The sequence below is a fragment of the Nasonia vitripennis genome, chromosome 4 (genome assembly GCF_009193385.2).
Source record: "Nasonia vitripennis strain AsymCx chromosome 4, Nvit_psr_1.1, whole genome shotgun sequence".
Lineage (NCBI taxonomy): Eukaryota > Metazoa > Arthropoda > Insecta > Hymenoptera > Pteromalidae > Nasonia > Nasonia vitripennis.
The window spans coordinates 26,937,809-26,955,053 of record NC_045760.1 but is presented as its reverse complement, the minus strand read 5'-3'; the positions used below and the strand labels follow the sequence as shown (position 1 = coordinate 26,955,053).

At 44.8% G+C, this 17,245-nt stretch overlaps 4 protein-coding genes across 6 annotated transcripts in view; 3 read left to right on the top strand and 1 right to left on the bottom strand.

The window, feature by feature from the left end:
- Positions 1-1,921, top strand: part of LOC100123063 (receptor-type tyrosine-protein phosphatase kappa) — an 86,378-nt gene extending 84,457 nt beyond the window's left edge. For both annotated transcript variants that reach the window (XM_016988376.3, XM_008211917.4), the window contains one exon: positions 49-1,921. In XM_016988376.3, coding sequence (XP_016843865.1) covers positions 49-129 — 81 coding nt within the window. In that variant the 3' untranslated portion in view covers positions 130-1,921. The remainder of the gene's footprint in view (positions 1-48) is intronic.
- On the top strand, positions 130-6,303 carry LOC116417447 (the record flags this gene model as incomplete). Its single annotated transcript, XM_031930574.1, has 1 exon — positions 130-6,303. A coding segment is annotated over one exon (3,093 nt), but the record flags the coding sequence as incomplete, so codon positions are not given.
- On the bottom strand, positions 6,116-8,462 carry LOC100678589. 2 transcript variants are annotated; one of them, XM_008211919.4, is made up of 4 exons: positions 8,155-8,462; positions 7,822-7,978; positions 7,585-7,744; positions 6,116-7,507 (listed from the first exon to the last, which is right to left on the bottom strand). In XM_008211919.4, the coding sequence occupies exons 1-4, from the start codon at positions 8,417-8,419 to the stop codon at positions 7,469-7,471; spliced, it is 621 nt and encodes a 206-aa protein (XP_008210141.1). In that variant the 5' UTR covers positions 8,420-8,462; the 3' UTR covers positions 6,116-7,468. The 2 variants fall into 2 exon arrangements, with proteins under 2 accessions (XP_008210141.1, XP_003427245.1); XM_003427197.5 differs by having other exon boundaries at positions 6,116-7,744.
- A 3,966-nt stretch (positions 8,463-12,428) lies between these two features.
- Positions 12,429-15,408, top strand: LOC100123087 (transcription factor AP-1). The gene has a single exon (XM_003427198.5). It carries the CDS (start codon positions 12,925-12,927, stop codon positions 13,756-13,758), a length of 834 nt encoding a protein of 277 aa, XP_003427246.1. The 5' UTR covers positions 12,429-12,924; the 3' UTR covers positions 13,759-15,408.
- The last annotated feature ends 1,837 nt before the right edge of the window (positions 15,409-17,245 follow it).

Genomic DNA, 17,245 nt, shown 5'->3' with positions numbered 1-17,245 from the left:
AGTAGCCTTTAAAATGCAAAGTAGCCTTGAATAAACGTTTGATTGCAGACCGAGTACAAGTACTGCTACGACCTGGTTCTGCACTACGTGTTGCACTATCTGAACAAAGACATGAACGAGAAGAAGTGAGAAAGCGAGTTGCGGGACGAGCTGTGGTTCATCGAGTTCGGCCGGGGCGCAGCGCTGCCCCTGACGCCGGAGGAGGCACCGGTCGACGGCGAGCCAGTGGTGCCCTGCGCCCAGGGACGCGTCATCATCGAGACGGCGCGACCGGCGCCGCCCTACTTCGCCACCTGCTCGACTTACCGACGGCAGATAATGGAGCAGCACCTCTCGTCGCTCGCCTCCGCGACGACGCAGGCGGACGTCGTGCCCTCTACCTCTGCCGCGACGGTCAACCACCAGCCGGCCATCCACCATCACCAGAGGAGCACCTTCATTAGGAGCGCGACCCTCGGCCCCCAGAGCCCAGCCCTACGGCCCGAGGAGCTGCGCGTCAAGCCCTGGTACGCCACGGACGACACCTCCTCCGCGTCCAAGGACAGTCCGCCGGCTGCCGCCAACGCCGTTGACCAGAGCTCGTGCCCCGCCTACAATCAGTCCTACGACCCACAGGACAGCAGCAGCAACCACAAGGAGACGACGTCCAGTCGCGGCGTCGACGCCATTTCCACGCGCACCAGCAGCATCGAGAGCGAGAACCCGCGTGCCAGCGTGCCTCGTAAGGCCTACATGGATCTCAGCGACGCCATCGCCATGCTCGACGAGACCTGCCCCAATCCCGAGGCCAGTCCTCTCATGACACCGCGGACGCCACGGACGCCGCTGACGCCCCATCCCAGAAATAAGCGTGCCAGGTCCAAGAGCAGCGACAACTCGTCCAACTACAGTAGCGAGAGGCTGAACGAGCGAGCCGAAAACGCCAAACCCCAGGAGAAGGAGAGGAAGCGACCGTTCCTCAAGAAGATCGGCATCTCCATGACGGAAGACCGTCCGCTGCTGGCCAAGCTCGCGCCCATGATCATGGGCAAGCCTTACCTCGAGAAGATCGGCCCGAGCCGCGCGGTGGACAAGCCTTTCCTCGAGAAGATCGGTTCGTCCCGGACGCTCGACAAGTTCATTTTCGACACACCCAAGAGCGACAAGCGGATACCCTTTGACACCAGCAGCCGCATGACCATAGCCGAGGAGCCCGAGAAGAAGACGCCCAAGGAGCGCAGAGACGAGATCAGGGGCTTCTCCACCGGTGAGAGACGCAGGTCCGGCAAGAACTTCCTCCTGAAGATGTACTCCTTCGAGACGGAGGACCTTGAGGACAGCTCCCTGGCGATGAAGGCTCCGCACCGAGATCCTCTGAGAGGAGCCTCGCTGGACGACGTGTTGGACTCGGGACCCAGCAGTATGCCGCGCATCAACGAGCTCTGTGCCATGACCAACTCCGACATCGAGACGCCCAGCGTCAGCGTAGCCGAGCTGGTCAAGTGCCGCGTCACCACAAGCGAGGAGATCATATCATCGAACTCGTGCCTCAACTCGCCCATGGAGGTGATGAGCTGGGGCAACTCGCCCAAACGAAGACTGCCCAGAAAGAACCACGAGCTCGCCGACGCCAACAAGAACGGTAAGGACAACGAGAGCGTGCCCAACTCGCCGATCAAGAGGGTCCACAGCTCCATCACGCCCGAGAAAGTCACCGCAGTCTACAAGGATCTTGACGGGGTGAAGAACGGCAGGCCGGTATCCGAGGACATTCTAGACAAGCGAAAAAGCAGGCATGACGAGTTCGAGAGACGTGGAGCCTCCTCGGACAACCTGACGAAGGAGCGAGTCGTCACCCCGGTGTTCGCCGAGATCGGCGGTAAGGATCTCAACAATGGCAAAGGCTCTTGCAACTCCGTCGTGTCGACGAGCTCCAGCGTCAAGCAGCTGCACGACAGGTTCGAGAGCCAGGAGATCTTCACTGAGACCTACGCCGACTTCAAGCGCAGGACGCAGAGCAACCTGCACACCTCGAACGCGCTCAAGAGGCTGATCGTCAGGGAGAAGACCATCTCGCCGTCGTTCGACCTCGGATTCTCCTCGGAAGACGCCGCGCTGGAGAAGATGAAGTCCGAGGGCTCGCCGAAGGTCAGATCCAAGTCCGTGGAGAACGACAGGAAGAGCAAGGACAAGCTGGACGCCCACCATCGCAGGTCCAGAACGAGATCGGTACTGAGAAAGCAACAGGGCGTCGATCACTCCAACTACCCCAGCGAGCCAAGCGACCATGCGGAGACGACAGCGGACCCGAGCCACCGACGAAAGATGGTCCACGAACCGTCCCAGGAGACGCTGGACCTGCTGTCGGAGCTGCAGAAGGTGAAGAGTCTGCTGAAAACCCCGTCGATCGACAAGACCTACGAGACCGATATCACCGAGCTCAAGCCCTTCCCCAAACGGATCCTCCTCACCGACAAGGAGTTCTGCCTGTCGATCGAACGGGAGAACAGCGTGCGCCGACCCTCGCGCGTAAACACCTTCGAACTAACGAAATCAGCCGACAACAACTCGTCGGAGGTGGATACCCGCAGCAAATCACCCGTGAAGGGACCCGCGCTCTTCGAGAAACGATGCCTCTCGCTCGACTACGCCGACGACGAGAGATCCAAGGCCGAAAAGACTGAACCCAGAGCACTGTCCCTCGCGTCAGCTCGCAGCCCTCGCTCCGAGGATATTCTGGAGGCGTCGGAAATCGCCCTCATCACCTGCGACTCCAAGAGTTACAGCTCGGATGTGTTCAATACCCCCTCGGACGAGGCGAACGAGAAAATGATACCCGGTATCTCGGTGGAGAAAGAGGTGCAGAAGATCGAGAACGAGATGAAGAGCTCGAAAGACGAAGGCACGAAGAAAACGCAGGAGACGAAGAAGAGCAACAATGCCTTGAGAGTGAGCGAGAAAATCGAGAAGGTGGACTCGACGGAGGACTACGAGAAGACTGAGCTGAAACCGAACCACTGTTCGTCGGAGACGGAACCGCAGCAGCAGCAGGTCAGTCCCAAGAAGGTTAAGGAACAGCAGGTGGGTGAAGTGGCCTCGCCCAAGGCGACGCCCTTTAGGATGAAAAAGCGCCTGGGCAGGATATCGGTCGAGGAAACGGTCAAGCAGGAGAGCTTCGCCGTTACCAAAGTCGACTGCAAGGAAGTCGCTGTACAGAAGAGGGCCAAATGCCTGCCGTTATAACATTCGAAGCCCGAGGCTAAGGAGCTTGGCCGGTAGAAACTTCGATGTATTATAAGGCACACACACGAAACGATGAAACTTTTGCCTCGAGTTTGAGAGAAATATACGCATACAATACAAGTCCTCTCTATAGCCATAAGCTTTCGGACCATTTTTCTATTTTACTTAAGATATATAAAACGATGAGCGAGGAGCTGATGAGAAAAATGTGGTTGTCACGGGTATACGCGACGTGATTATATTATTATGCCCGCTAAAGGCAGACACTTTTTGGAGACATTGTTGTTAATCATGCGACGATATTCTAACTGTAGTTATTAATATAATCCAACACCTATTATACAAATATGATATGGATATGTAATAGTTTGAATTACGACGAATCTACATTCGCGATCTCTCTTTGTTTCTACTCCTCGGTATTAGAGGATTGTTTGTTTTTTATTGTTGTTGTTTACTCTCTCTTTTTTTTAATCGCTCACATCAGCTGTTTCGAAAACGAAAGCCGACAACTCTAAACGCAAAAAATGTCTTTTAACAAATTTGATAAATCTGAAATTTCTCCTATGTGAGTCCTTGCAATCATTTTTGGTACTTTTTATATATAACGCCACTATATTCGTACAAGCTTCGAGCTTTATTAGGCGGTTCTCTATTTGAAATACAGAAATTTACAAATATATACGATTATATAGAAAGAAAAAATAATGATTATTTGTGTTGCAAATTCAAAAAAGTCTTAACTCTATTAAGGCGACTAAAAAACCACTTTATTGCGCAGTGCCTTGTCCGTATATAATTACTGATCGACGGAACAGCAGTACATAACGTCAAGTCCGAGACCGCGGACATATATACGTCGATATAAATTTCCACTCGGAATTTGAAAATCGTCCTTGAGATAGAATTACAAAAGAGCCGCACACAGAGAGCGAGATTTCGGAGATATAATAAAATATCGTGCGGCGGCGGCCTGTGGCCAAAAGCGATTCAAATGTCGTTGCAATTACGAGGGAAAATGCGATTCAATTATAATGATATTCGAAGTTTCAATTAGAATTTTCTCGGCGTACCTGCAACGACGTTTGAGCGAACCGCGCTAAGTTATAGATAAATAAAAAAATATGATCGTTATACGTTCCTCTTGTGATTTTTCTAGAGGCATAGATAGATATTGGAAAAAAGCGCTGATTGTAATATGGAAAGTATAAAACTATAAATATATATATATACATATATACATACACGTAATAGTCGTTAACGTTGTAATTGTTAAGCGTATGAGAATATTTGTACGTTATACTTAAAAACAAAATAATTTAGAATCTTAGGGCTCAACATTGTATAGAAGTGCGTACTTATTATATAAATAATCGAGCGTTCGTTCGAGAGATTCTTTTCGCGTCCTGTTTCTGATGATATTGCGGGAATACATGGGTATATAACAAAAAAAGGCTGCGGATGTGAACGCGCGCACGAGAGACGTGAACCGTTATCATCAAGATCCTAGTCGAGACGAGATGTGCCAAAACAAAAGATACGACTTATATTCTATGTTAACGCGATGTTAATTTTATAAATAATAATAAAATAGATATATTGATACGTATATATAGATATGGCGTATATACGTAAAATATATTTATGAATATATTGAGTGATATAGTGTGTTGAACGTTTACGTGTCATTAATTGCCTTCGAAGTATGTCCAAGTGTCTTTCTTTGTTTTACGTAAAATTTACGTAAATTTTGTTCGAAGGAATAGAAAAAAATTGTCCTCCACAACGATCGAATTATCGTTTCTGTTCTCCAGCATTTTGAAGAAACCGACGATCCTACCGTATAGCAAACAAGAAAAGGCAAGACAGGGTTTAACAAAATATTGATTTTGCGTACGTATTTACAGCGTTTGTTTTTTCTGCACATTGTGCAGTGATCATCGCTTTTTGTTTTGTCGACAGCTATCCGTCCATCAACTCGGCTGTCTATATTTTTATTGTCCAAACTTCTGCGCCGTATACTTTTACCGTCGTTGTTTAAACACGTTATTTTTACGATTAAAAAAATATGATTTTTTGCTGTACATCGCATAAAACTTAGTCCCTTTTTTCTCGCTGGCGAGATATAGTTTAGCGTGAATTTTAATCTCATTTTTCTCCTTCTCTCGGAGGACATTCACACAATATGTAATGAACTGCGACGAGTATTAATTTCAGTATTAGAGTTCCTTGTTCACAATGACACGGCCGCGCAGATGGTTTTGAGATTTGATTTTCTGTTTCCGTTCGCTCGCTCGAACACGAAACTTTTTTTTGTCTTTTGCACATCCGTTATATATATATATTGTACGTGATGATACACGTAATATAATGACGATGTTATTTTTGATTATTACAATTTATTTGTGCGACACGTTGAGCGTGATGCGCTACTGCGAGGGAGATATGGAAAGAATTTTAGAGATAGTGAAATACGTCTAGTGTGATTATATACATACAATTTAATTGATATATATTATATATTAAATAAACAAAAAAAAAACTATTATTGTATACAATGAGATGTGTTGCGCGAATTGTATGTAAGTGTTTACGAATAATCGTGACATGCCTGTGTTTTTTTATGTATGTCAGACCAACATTTACCACGTCATAGCGAGTAAATATTATATCGTCCGCAAGATTTATAAAGAAAACTAGCGTCTGCATCGATTACGAATATTAAAAGAAAAAAAAACTATCGATAAACGAATGCAAAAGTAACTTAAAAAAAAAAAAACATGTATTACCATTTCCATTGTTTTATAGAGATTTAAAATAAAATATTAATATAAAGTGCATTGGGCGGATATAAGATCGATATGATACTTATAAAAATTAAAAGAATCTTAAATCGTTGTTGCGTCACACCCAGTTTATTTAACAATAATTTGTGTCAAGTTTTATATAAAAAAAAGTAACAGTAAATCATCCTGAATAAAAATAAATTGAAAGACGTTTTATAAACAGTGTGATATTTAATAAGCCATTAGCTGACATGAATTGGTACATTGTAAATAATAAAAAATACATAGATTGTCACTGACTGTTGTATATTTCTTGAATAAACCTTCTACGAAACCCACGTAAGTGGAAACTGACGAGCGCAATAAATTAAACGTAAATTATTACAAAATCAAAACGTCGTTTCTTATAAAAAATACTCTTTTATCTCTTCTTAAGGCTCGAAAAGTCATTGAAACTTTTCACGATTACCGAGTTACCCAAATTTATAATCCCGGATATTATCACGCTTATATCATCGATGAGCGACGCTTCGTTACTGGAAACACTCGATTGTAAAAATCGAAACTTTCGAAATCTCTTGTACGCGCTGTCGACGTGAATCAAAGCCGTTTCCTTTGGCTTTTCTGTTTTACCGAATTCCAGATCCAACGGTTTCTCCGTTCTACTTTTAATCAACTCAATAAACAACCTGTTACAGTCTTGTTCGATGAAGCAACCATCCGTCATGATCGCGTCGTTGCTTGGAATTAATATCTTTGATATACTGTTTGGATCGACTATAGTCTCGTCAATGCTAGTTACACTTTGTTCGGCTTTACTGACATAAGTAATCAAGCCACATTGTGAAAACCCTAATGAGATTTTTAATTTGTCTATGCCATCGTAATCTAAAGCCATTGGAAGATCACACTCAGAACACATTAGCCTTTTTAAATTGATCTCATTATGAGAAATGACTGCGATGGTTTTTTTTAAAGTTTCCAAAGACTCCGGCATATGGTTCATGATCTCCTCTTGTGTTGGCCAATAAATCGCACTTTTTAGTATAGATTTCAAAACCTGTATTATATTGTGAAATACACTTGTACAATTACTCTCACTGATATGGAACAGATTAGCTAGAGTCCCATACGAGGGATTCCATCGAAGCTTTATGAGCGTCAAAAGGATCTTTTCTTTAATGCTAAGCTCAGTTTCCAAAGAATCTAGTTCTTCGCACCCAGAAACTGATTTAGTCAAAATGTCCATTAATTTAAAATCAATACCAGTAAAGGTGTGCAGTTGGATATCCTTCTTAAACAATGTGAAGAAAGCTACTTTGTGAGATCTTCTCGCGCATTGGTAAAATTCTTCCACTTTCTTCAACACCACGTCTTTTGTTGGAAAGATTATTTCTCGACTTTTCATCAACTCTTCTACTATTACATTAAATTCTAGTAATACTCTAGCTGCCCTAATCTCAAAACACTCTTTGTTTTCTTGAACAATCTTTTTCGACCTATTACACATACACACAGGATTAGGGATGTATGCTTCTAAATTGGCCACATCCATGTCTACTCTGCCTGTACTTACTTCTAACTTTTCGTAAACTTCTTCAACAGTATAATTTACATTTGGCTGAGAATGTTCAATAGAATCGCCGGCTTTAGCCACTTTAACATCCTTAACTTCAGTCTTTTTAGAACTCTTATTCTCCTCAAGCGGCTTATTCTGAGACGATGTTTTGAGTATCCTAAAACACAATTTTAATCAGTTTATTTTAAATTTGCTCAAAACCAAAAAGTTCTCTCACAAACGTTAGAAACCTACCTTGGAACTACACGTTCCAATCTTTTAGCAGCTCGCATTGCTCTATCGTCCTTTCGCTTCAACTGAGATGGAGATAATATTTTGTCAAGTGGCCTGGTAGGTAAATTTTGAGACGGTATAGCGATTCTTTTCAAATTCCTCAGCCTTCCATCCCATCCTGAAAGCAAGAGATTTTTCGATAAGGTTTTTTTCGTTTTTAAAATTCAAACAACCGCAAGCCTCAGCTGTTTTCCCGCCGCGGCGCGTACGACCTAACCTATAAATTTGACAGCAAGCAGTACAACGGACTGACAACGATATCGAACTAATTTCACTGATGCATTCAACGCTTACTTGGAATGAAATCCGAGGGAAGAAAGTGATCCCTGCAGACGAGCATGTTTGGCGTGAGTTTCTTTCCTATTCGACAGGCAATCACCCACTTCTTCCGAAGCTCCGGATCCCTCGGGAACTTGTGGAGCGAGCGATATTTCCGGGACTTGCACAAGGGAACGCTGCACCATCTTCGAGTATTCAGAGTCTTCTCCTTCGGACCTTCCTCCTCCACTTTTTTAACTTCCTCTTTCGATTCGCATTTTACACCCTCGGCCTCGGCCATGGTAGACACTTTGCTCTGTCTTCTTTTCACTGATTTAACCCTTCGTCTCCAGACGGCGTTGGTATTAATATAATAATATTAGCCGCCTAGCGGTGACTTCGACAACTGCTCAAACTTTTTATCGACTGCTGGTAAATCAATAGCCGCTATCTCAACCGTCGGTAAAGCAGATCCCGCGCATATATCTCTACCGACAAGTGGCGCCATCTCCAAAAAAACAAGCCCATCCCACTCCGTGTTCTCTTTGTCAAGCGATCCGGCAATTATTTATTTATCACATCATATTACAAAACAGAGCACTCGAGAGCACACAGCGTAACTCCTTCACCGAGACCTTGAGTATTATTGTAAAGTCGTTTGCCGCACGCGCGCCGCTGCATTGTATATCAAAAATAAACGTCGACCTTGAGGCGATCGTCTGCTGCTGCAAAAAAAGGCGTGAGAATCTCAGACAGGAAGAAATCACATTGTCCATCGCATTGTTTAGACAGCAGGAGGAGGATGAAACAGAACGAAAGGCTCGACCTTCCCTATATTATAACGGCTCTCCATCAGAGCGCGCGCTTTTAATCGATTCAACCTTCCAGCACTCTCTCTCTCTCTCTCTCTCTCTCGCGGACGGAAATTAATTATGTTTGCTTAATTCCGAAAGAGACAGAGAGATGAAATAGAAATGTAATGAAATAAAAAAAAGAGTCAGCGCCGCCCGAGTCCCGCCCACGCGCCTGCAGCCGCGCACGCGATTTCACGTGTATTGTAATAGCGCCTGCAGAGGCGGTCCACGTAATATGTTTGTATTGATATATGTGCGTGTGTCTTTTTATATATATGTATATATACACGTGTTTTCTCTCGACTCTGCCGCGCGGCTTAATAGCGAGGTATTTTAGTAATGTGAAAAAACGCACGCGTGCGCTTCTGCCGTGCTTTACGCTTCGTATTGTAGAACATTTTTAAAAATTTACAATAAACCATAAAATATATGATAAAAAAGAGATAAGGTATAGGCTTACATAAAACGTATTATTTATATAATCGTGAATATTCAAAGTCGTCGGAAAAATATATAACTGTACCGCGCACGGTATCTGCATTTATATAAAATAAGTCCAGCTTCATACTGCACACGCGCGCGAAGCGTTTACCGATAATAAAACAGCAAGTCGCGACGTGTCTCTCGTGTCAGCCGTCCGTAAAGCAATAAACCCCAAGGATCTGTGTTTGCTCCGTCGATATTCAAAAACACCGTCGTATAAGGCCCACTGCGAAGACACACAATAGTCCAGCAGAAGCTACAGATTACAACCTTATCATCGCTAAAACCTTTCAAGAGATTTACGAGAGGGAGAAAAGCTCGGCGGAGGGATAAGATACTCATACTCATAAGACACATACAAAAGCGAGAGAGAGAGAGAGAGAGAGAGAGAGAGAGAGAGACTCGACTACTTGATTTCCCCAATTTCAAGTCGAAACCTGTATCGGTACTGCAGAGAGCTCCGCCCCCTATAGGCGCCCGCAAACAATTTACCTGATGCAGCGCAACGGCAGCATGATATACCTGCGCGCTTCTTCCGCTGCACTAGGGAAAGAGAAAGAGACAAACAAGATTATAATTCGTCTCTCGGAGGTGCTGAACACAACAGTGCCGTATAAGCGAATTATACCTGCGGGCCAACCACGGCGTGTCAATATACTCGAAGCGTGAAAACTTGGGATGAATCAGACTCTCTGTTTATCTGTCTCTCCGTATAGACAAGCTCAGCTCTCTGTTATCGGGCTCTTCTTCTTTTTTTTTTTTTTTTTTTTGGCCAAACAAACAACTCCGAGAAGCGACTTGTATCGCGGACGTTATTTGGGGGGAAAAAAGCGCTGACTTTCTCGGAAGCCTATACTCGATGGGCAAAACCCTTGAAAAGTCAATATTTCGCGCTATCGCAATTTTCAAAGCTGCACCGTCGCCGCGAGTTTTACGATACTCCGCAAAAAGTAAAAGCAAAAAAAAAACTATATACGAGAGATGTTCCGCGTAAATATGCTAATTTCAGTTTACCCACTTGCCGGTCGCGCGTAAGTACATGCGAGTACACAATATTTACACCAAGGTTAGACTCTCCTCTAAGGCTAATTAAATCCAAGTGCGCAAAAGAGAGCCGTTCACGCGTAACAAAAATCTCGAGCGCGCGCGCGCGTCGACACTTTCGCGATCGGGGCCATGGGTGTGACAGTTTGTATTGTTCGCTATGTGCAGCTCAGTGCGCAGCTCTTTCCTCTGTGAGAGATAAGATCGCAGGAAACGATACTATACGCGCTTCTATATCTACGCCTCTGTCTCCGAAGATTCTCAAGGTCGACTTTTTTTACTCCTCTACGGCTGCGATTTTTAGGGCCCATTCACATGCTGATTTCGGATTTTGACACTCCGCGTGTAAACACAGACGCCTGCGCGATGCTGCTTTATGCGTCGGGATAAAAATAGACTCGGTGCGTTTATTTTTTCGCTGAAAAAATGTTCCCCTATCTACGCGCGCGAAATATCTCGTTCGACGGTATGTCGCATTGTGTGTATCCGCGACGTTGAGTGAGACGGAGAAAAAAGCATTATATCCCAATGTCAATGCTTTCATTCATAAACGCTTCGATCGGGAACGCGCGCGCGCGCGCGCGAGTTTATGAAAGAGAAACACATTTTTATACAAGTTTTTCCTCCGAGGCGTGTAATTTTTCAAGGTTGCGCTTAGTCTCACACGAAAGTAAAAGTAAATACGCGAGGGTAACGGTATAATACAAGTATAACATTGTGTGTGTATTCGATCGATTCGTAATGAAGAAAAAGGCCGCACGTGTACTGGCGAATTTTCGAGGAAAAAAGCCGCGTTCTAATCTGCAAACCCTCCTAATATAATACCCGCAGCGACTATGTGCTCGTGTAGGTGTGCGCGTGTATAGGTCGCGCGCGCATATGCGAATCCGTGCACGCGCGCGAAAGAGGCGGAGCGAGAAAGGAAACGCAAATAAGGAACGAAGAGAATGAGAAAGAGCGAGAGAGAGAGAGAGGCTAAACGTGAATGAAAAAAATCGAACGAGGGAAAGACGGATAGCGCGAGAAGAAGAGAACGACGTTAGCGAAATAATATATAAATGCAAATGAGGCAAACCTTTTATCAGAGGAGAGAGATTCGATTGCAATTTGTACTATACGTAAAAAGAGTTACGCAAGCGAGTTAGGGTGAAAAAAATAAAAATCAAGGCTTCCCGGAATATCTCAGCCCTACATTCTGGCGAAGGTGCTACACACACCTATATAATGTTTTTATATACCGAGCGCGCGCGCTTCGTAGAAACGCGCTCGCAGAACCATTAGTGCCTGCCGCCGCCTCGTCTGTGTGTTATTATATTATACACATTTATCGACCTACGGCTTATTGACTCGCGCGACGAAAACAATGTGTAAACCCGCGCGATGCAGCGCGCGAAGGAAAACAAAGAGAGATAGCCGCGTGTAAGTATAGTAATTGCTCGCAGAAGAATTGCGGATAAGCGAACAAAAAAAGTATAAGTGTAAACTATAACGCGCCGAAAAATAGTGCTCGGTAAACAAGAAAATAACGCGACACAGAGCGCATTAGAGACAGCGGCTCGCGCGAGCGCGTTTATGAAAGAAAAAAAGCCGCCGAAACAGATAACCGCGCTCTCTCGGCCGCGAAAAATAAAGTAGCAGCGGCGGGAAAAACCCACGAGAGCGCGAGCATATAGTCTCTCTCTCCAGCGCAAGCGAGTAAGAGAGAGAGAGAGAGGGACGATCATATAGCACAAGTGGGTGCCAGGAGCGCTCGTGGCTGTGTGTTCCATCGCCGGCGGTTTGAAAGTCTCCCTCCACCTCGACATAGCCGCCGAGCGGCGGACCAATGCTAGCCGAGCACTGACGCCACCGGCGGCCAATGGTTGTGCGCCTGCGTGACGCCACTTCTATTTTCAGCGCCGCCGTGAGTCACGAGATATAAGGCAGTACGGTTTAGTCCGTCGAAGCAGAATCTGCGGAGAGCCTGCGCGGTGCGCATCGTGAGAGAGAGAGAGCGAGAGAGCGAGTATTATAGCTTCGAGACTGTTCCCCGCCAGCCAGTGTCTTCTCGTATTTCGGTAATACGTAAACGCGCGCACACGTGTGTCCCGCTCTCTGTGTTTGCGTGTGTACATACGTCTGTGACTCGTATATAAATCGTTATTGTGCTCGACCGGCAGTGAAGTTCGCGGGTGCTATACTGCAGTCAGCTGTCAGAGAGACAGCAGCAGCGCACGCCTACGTGCGGCGGCAACAGCCTTTTTCTACTGACGAGTGTGAGAGAGGGAGAGAGAGAAGGAGGAAAATCACCGGAGCCAGCCGCGCTCTCGTGTTATGTAAGAGCGGTCGGGCCGAAGTGCGTAATATATAACACACACACACACGCACACGGAGGTCGCGAAGAGGGAGAGAGAGAGAGAGAGAGACACGCCTTTTTGGAGCTTCGATGGTGCGCAACCCGACCATGGAGCCGTCGTTCTACGAGCAGGAGGTCATTTACGGCAACGGCCTCAATCGGATCGGCGCCGGGCCGATCGGCAACGAGATCGGCAGCATGAAGCGCTGCAACCTCAGCCTGGACCTGAACGGCGCGAGACAGGGCGGTCCCCAGTCGAAGCGGCCGAGGCTCGGCCAGCTGACTCCCGGCATCACCGGCATAACTCCGCTCATCAACTCGCCGGACCTCATGAAGCTCGGCCTCACCACTCCCGACATCGAGAGGTTCCTCAACGCCGACGGCATGATCCCCAGTGTGCCGACGCCCGTCGGCGGCTACTTCGACAGCAAGCTCGTCACCGAGGACCAGGAGAAGTACGCCCAGGGCTTCGTCGACGCGCTCAACGAGCTCCAGAACTCCGACAGCTCGCAGGAGCCCGGCAGCATAAACGGCGCCATCTACACGAATCTCGAGCCGCCGGGCAGTGTCCAGAGCACCGAGTCCCTGCTCAGCCAGGGTATGGTGCAGATCAAGGACGAGCCGCAGACGGTGCCGAGCGTGTCGAGTTCGCCGCCGATGTCGCCCATCGACATGGAGTCCCAGGAGCGCATCAAGCTCGAGCGGAAGAGGCAGAGGAACCGCGTAGCAGCGTCCAAGTGCCGCAGGCGCAAACTCGAGAGGATCTCCAGGCTCGAGGACAGGGTTAAGGTGCTGAAGAACGAGAACAGCGACCTCAGCCAGGTTATCAACAAGCTCAAGGAGAGCATCAGCAGGCTGAAGGAGCAGGTGATCGACCACGTCAACTCCGGCTGTCAGATCGGCACGATGCCCCAGCTGTTTTGAGCCGAGGATGCTGATGATCGGCTGGACTTTGTCCTGCTGATCGGCGCTCCCCTGCTCCCTGAAGGAACACCGTGTTGTAAAGTGACTCTGCGAGTGCTGTACTTATAGAGACGACGCGCGTGAATAGTTGTGTTTCGATGTATAGGGAGTCGGAAGGGACGCCATGTTGGAGAACGCGGCCGGCGGGAAATTCGAATTTCACGCGCCCGGACCCAGGACTGTACTGTGTACATTGTATATTTATACATAATTATGAATACTGTATATTGACGTGGCGCGCCGGCAGTCGCGGCTCCGCTTCTTTCTGTATTAGATTATCCTTGGAAGGTGTTCGCGCTACTGCCGGCGCAAAGCTTGCGCGCTGTTATACGCTATAGTGCTCTTCATTAAGTATATGCGCTATTTTCTTTTCTAACGATAAGTTATCTCTACTCGGTTTATTATGTCGCCTATTCTCCACGTACACGTACACGGACACACGATACATACGCCAAAATGCTAACTTTTCTTCTTCTTTGTAACCGCGCGCGCACGTGCATCTAGTCCCCGGAACTTTGCGCGTCGCGCCCCACGTTGAGTATAATCGGATAGCGGAGGCGAATTGCGAATTTTTTAGAATCTCGTTGAAAATTTCGTATTTTTTTGAAAAGCTACACTATACTAATACACACACTTGATAGTCTTTCCCGCGCAATTAACCTACTGCAATGAGGTGCAATTTTTCATGTAACCGAGAAACAGCTAACGCTCGCGGGATACAGTTGAGTGATTTTTTACTTTTTTTTGAGAATGCCAAATATGTATGGTAAAAACGATAATATATATATATATATTGTATACATAATAACGCGTAAGGAAAAGTATATTTATTTATTGCAATAATACATGACGCTCTTGTATGATATGCGCGCGGCGTCGTGTGGACGATGTGTATTTTGAGATTATATTACATAGAAAGGAAGGATAAAAAGTCGCTCAAGGTGAATCCCTCAAAGCTATGAAATATGTACTACTCTCTGACTCTAAACATTGCCTAAACGATTACGTTTATTAAATGTAAGGATACCATTTTTTATATGTAGCAACGCCATTTTGCGATTTTTAAACTAAAAACACGAGATACTAATACATAAATGAGGGAAAAAGAAAATCGTTCCGCGATCTCTCCCTCTTTCATTGTTTCTTGTGTACATAGGAACTTTGTAACTTTTTAACATTTCTCGTGTAAACCATATGCTCCTTTCGATAGGTTCTTGTCGTTGTTGTTGCAATATGGCGATGCTGACTCTTCGTTGTTCGAAATAAAAATTTCGATTTTGTACGCGAACGCGTATACTTTTTCTAAATAATATATATTGTCAAAGCTGCGAACAATAATCATTGTGCAAAGTCCGATGCGGAAAAGAGCCTAGCTAGCGTATAAAGTGAAAATTCTTATATTCAGTTTTCTTCGTATGAAGTGTAATTCGTTCGTTTTTTGTCCGTTCTTTTCAAGAAAGTCTATACGCGTGCTTCGTTAACAGACTTTCTGGGCAAGCAATTCACTGCACAGTGTGCCTTTTTAAGAAAAAAATTTAAACGAGCAATCGGCGTCGCAACGTCGCGCCGATTTTGCTGATCGTTTCCCTCTCTACCCCCAACCGCATCTTTGTTTTGCAAAAACAAATCGAGAATCAAATGTTGTGCGAATAAAAAAATGCTTCGTATGATATCGTATATACTGTAGCCTCCCATTTTTTGTAAAAGCTATATATATATATATATATATATATATATATATATTATTATGTAAAAAGTCTCAAGAAAATATTATACTATATATGCGCTCTAATCTTATTTTTCTATTGTAAAACGCTAAAGCTGTGTTGACGAACGTCGCTATTTACGATTGTACAAGTCACAGAGGAGATGACGAGGAAAAAAGTATAGTTAAATTATACATATAGAGTAAAATTCAATCGGCGATTTATAGTATATTGTTGCGGCGAAAAATTTTTTCGACACGATGATAAACAAAAAAGAACAAATTGTATGCGCAGGTTCTTCGAGCGCGTGTAAATTTTTTTTATACATATACTTATTATGTAGGAGCGACAGCGGCTGCACAAACGTATGAAAGTAATGAAACAACATGTGATTTAGTATTTAAGTGAAAAAAACCCCATTAGAGTATATGATTATATATTATTATATATTTTTTAGCGATACTGCGAGATATCACAGACAAGCACAGAGAAAACAAACATACACAGACACGTGTACGCGATGCTCCTGTGCCAATGCGTAGTGAGGCGCGAGAACGACGAGTTTCCATCGTAAAAATAGGAAATATTATACATGTTCTCGTTATTTAACAAAAAAAAGTATTCCAAGCTCGCGCATCGTTGTGTATTTACGCAGAAGCATCGTGTTACAAACAGATGAAAAAAAGACACAAAAATATATATATGTTATACATATAGTATACCGACAGAGAGCGAAGAAATCTTTTTTTACAAATAATTTTATTTTTGAATGAAATATGAAAATAAATTTTACTATATTACACATACCCATCTTGCCTCTTTATTGCTGCAAATATACCTCGACATCCTCTACTATTCTTGCTTATAATATTTTTCTTGAATCAAGCCCGAAGGACTGTTTACAAAACAAGTAGCGAAAAATGATGATTAATTGTCTGTTTATTTATACAAAAGCATAATACAACTATTCTGCTGAATCCAACATTCCACAGTGTATAGTGCAACTGAGCAGTAAATAACGATTATTATATTACAAAATTATCGTTGCATAAGGATACCTCTTCCTTTATCTTATTACATTGAATATTCGTTGAATGATTAACGTAAATCTATTTTTAACAAACTTTACATAATAAAACACACACGATATCGCCGCGATAAAGGCACCTTCTCCACGCGCTCGAATGACTTCTACAAACACGATTTTTAAAATAACGTCTAAAAATACACTCGTCTGAATTTAAAAGCTCGACGAAGTCGCGACAATGCAATCGTCGACGTATTTTCACGCGACTTTTTACAGAGGATTCGACGAAATTAAATGCAAGCAAAGAGAGAGAGAGAGAGAGAAGCGACGGACGGCTCATCGTAATGAAGAAGAGGAGGAGGAGGCTGCAGACGACAGGGGCCAGAGTGTGTTCTCGCTTCGCTCCCATCCTTTCTTGCTAATTAGTGCAATTGGCTAATTGGCTCAATTGAGAAAAGTTCCTGGTAGGAATTGAGATCGGGATTTGTAGATAGACGTTGTTCGGCCACAAGAGTGAGTATGCGTGCGAGAAGCGGAAAGACCGACGGACGATGCATAGGTTTGAGGTTTTCGATCGATCGGTGTAGGATGGAGAAAAAAAATGATAAATTTTTCAGTCAAGGATACTCTTGGATAATTTATAAGAGTAATCCCGCTCGTATAATGCGACACGATTCTCTCATTCTCAAACGACTCTTACATTTTTTCCATCAAT

Excerpts from the sequence above, each read along its gene's own strand:
- LOC100678589 (XM_003427197.5), bottom strand. The coding sequence starts at position 8,419 with ATGGCCGAGGCCGAGGGTGTAAAATGCGAATCGAAAGAGGAAGTTAAA. Across the intron at positions 7,979-8,154 it reads TCCCTCGGATTTCATTCCAA|GATGGGATGGAAGGCTGAGG; the intron begins GTAAGCGTTGAA and ends TCTTGCTTTCAG. Across the intron at positions 7,745-7,821 it reads TTGGAACGTGTAGTTCCAAG|GATACTCAAAACATCGTCTC; the intron begins GTAGGTTTCTAA and ends ATTGTGTTTTAG.
- LOC100123087 (XM_003427198.5), top strand. The coding sequence starts at position 12,925 with ATGGTGCGCAACCCGACCATGGAGCCGTCGTTCTACGAGCAGGAGGTC.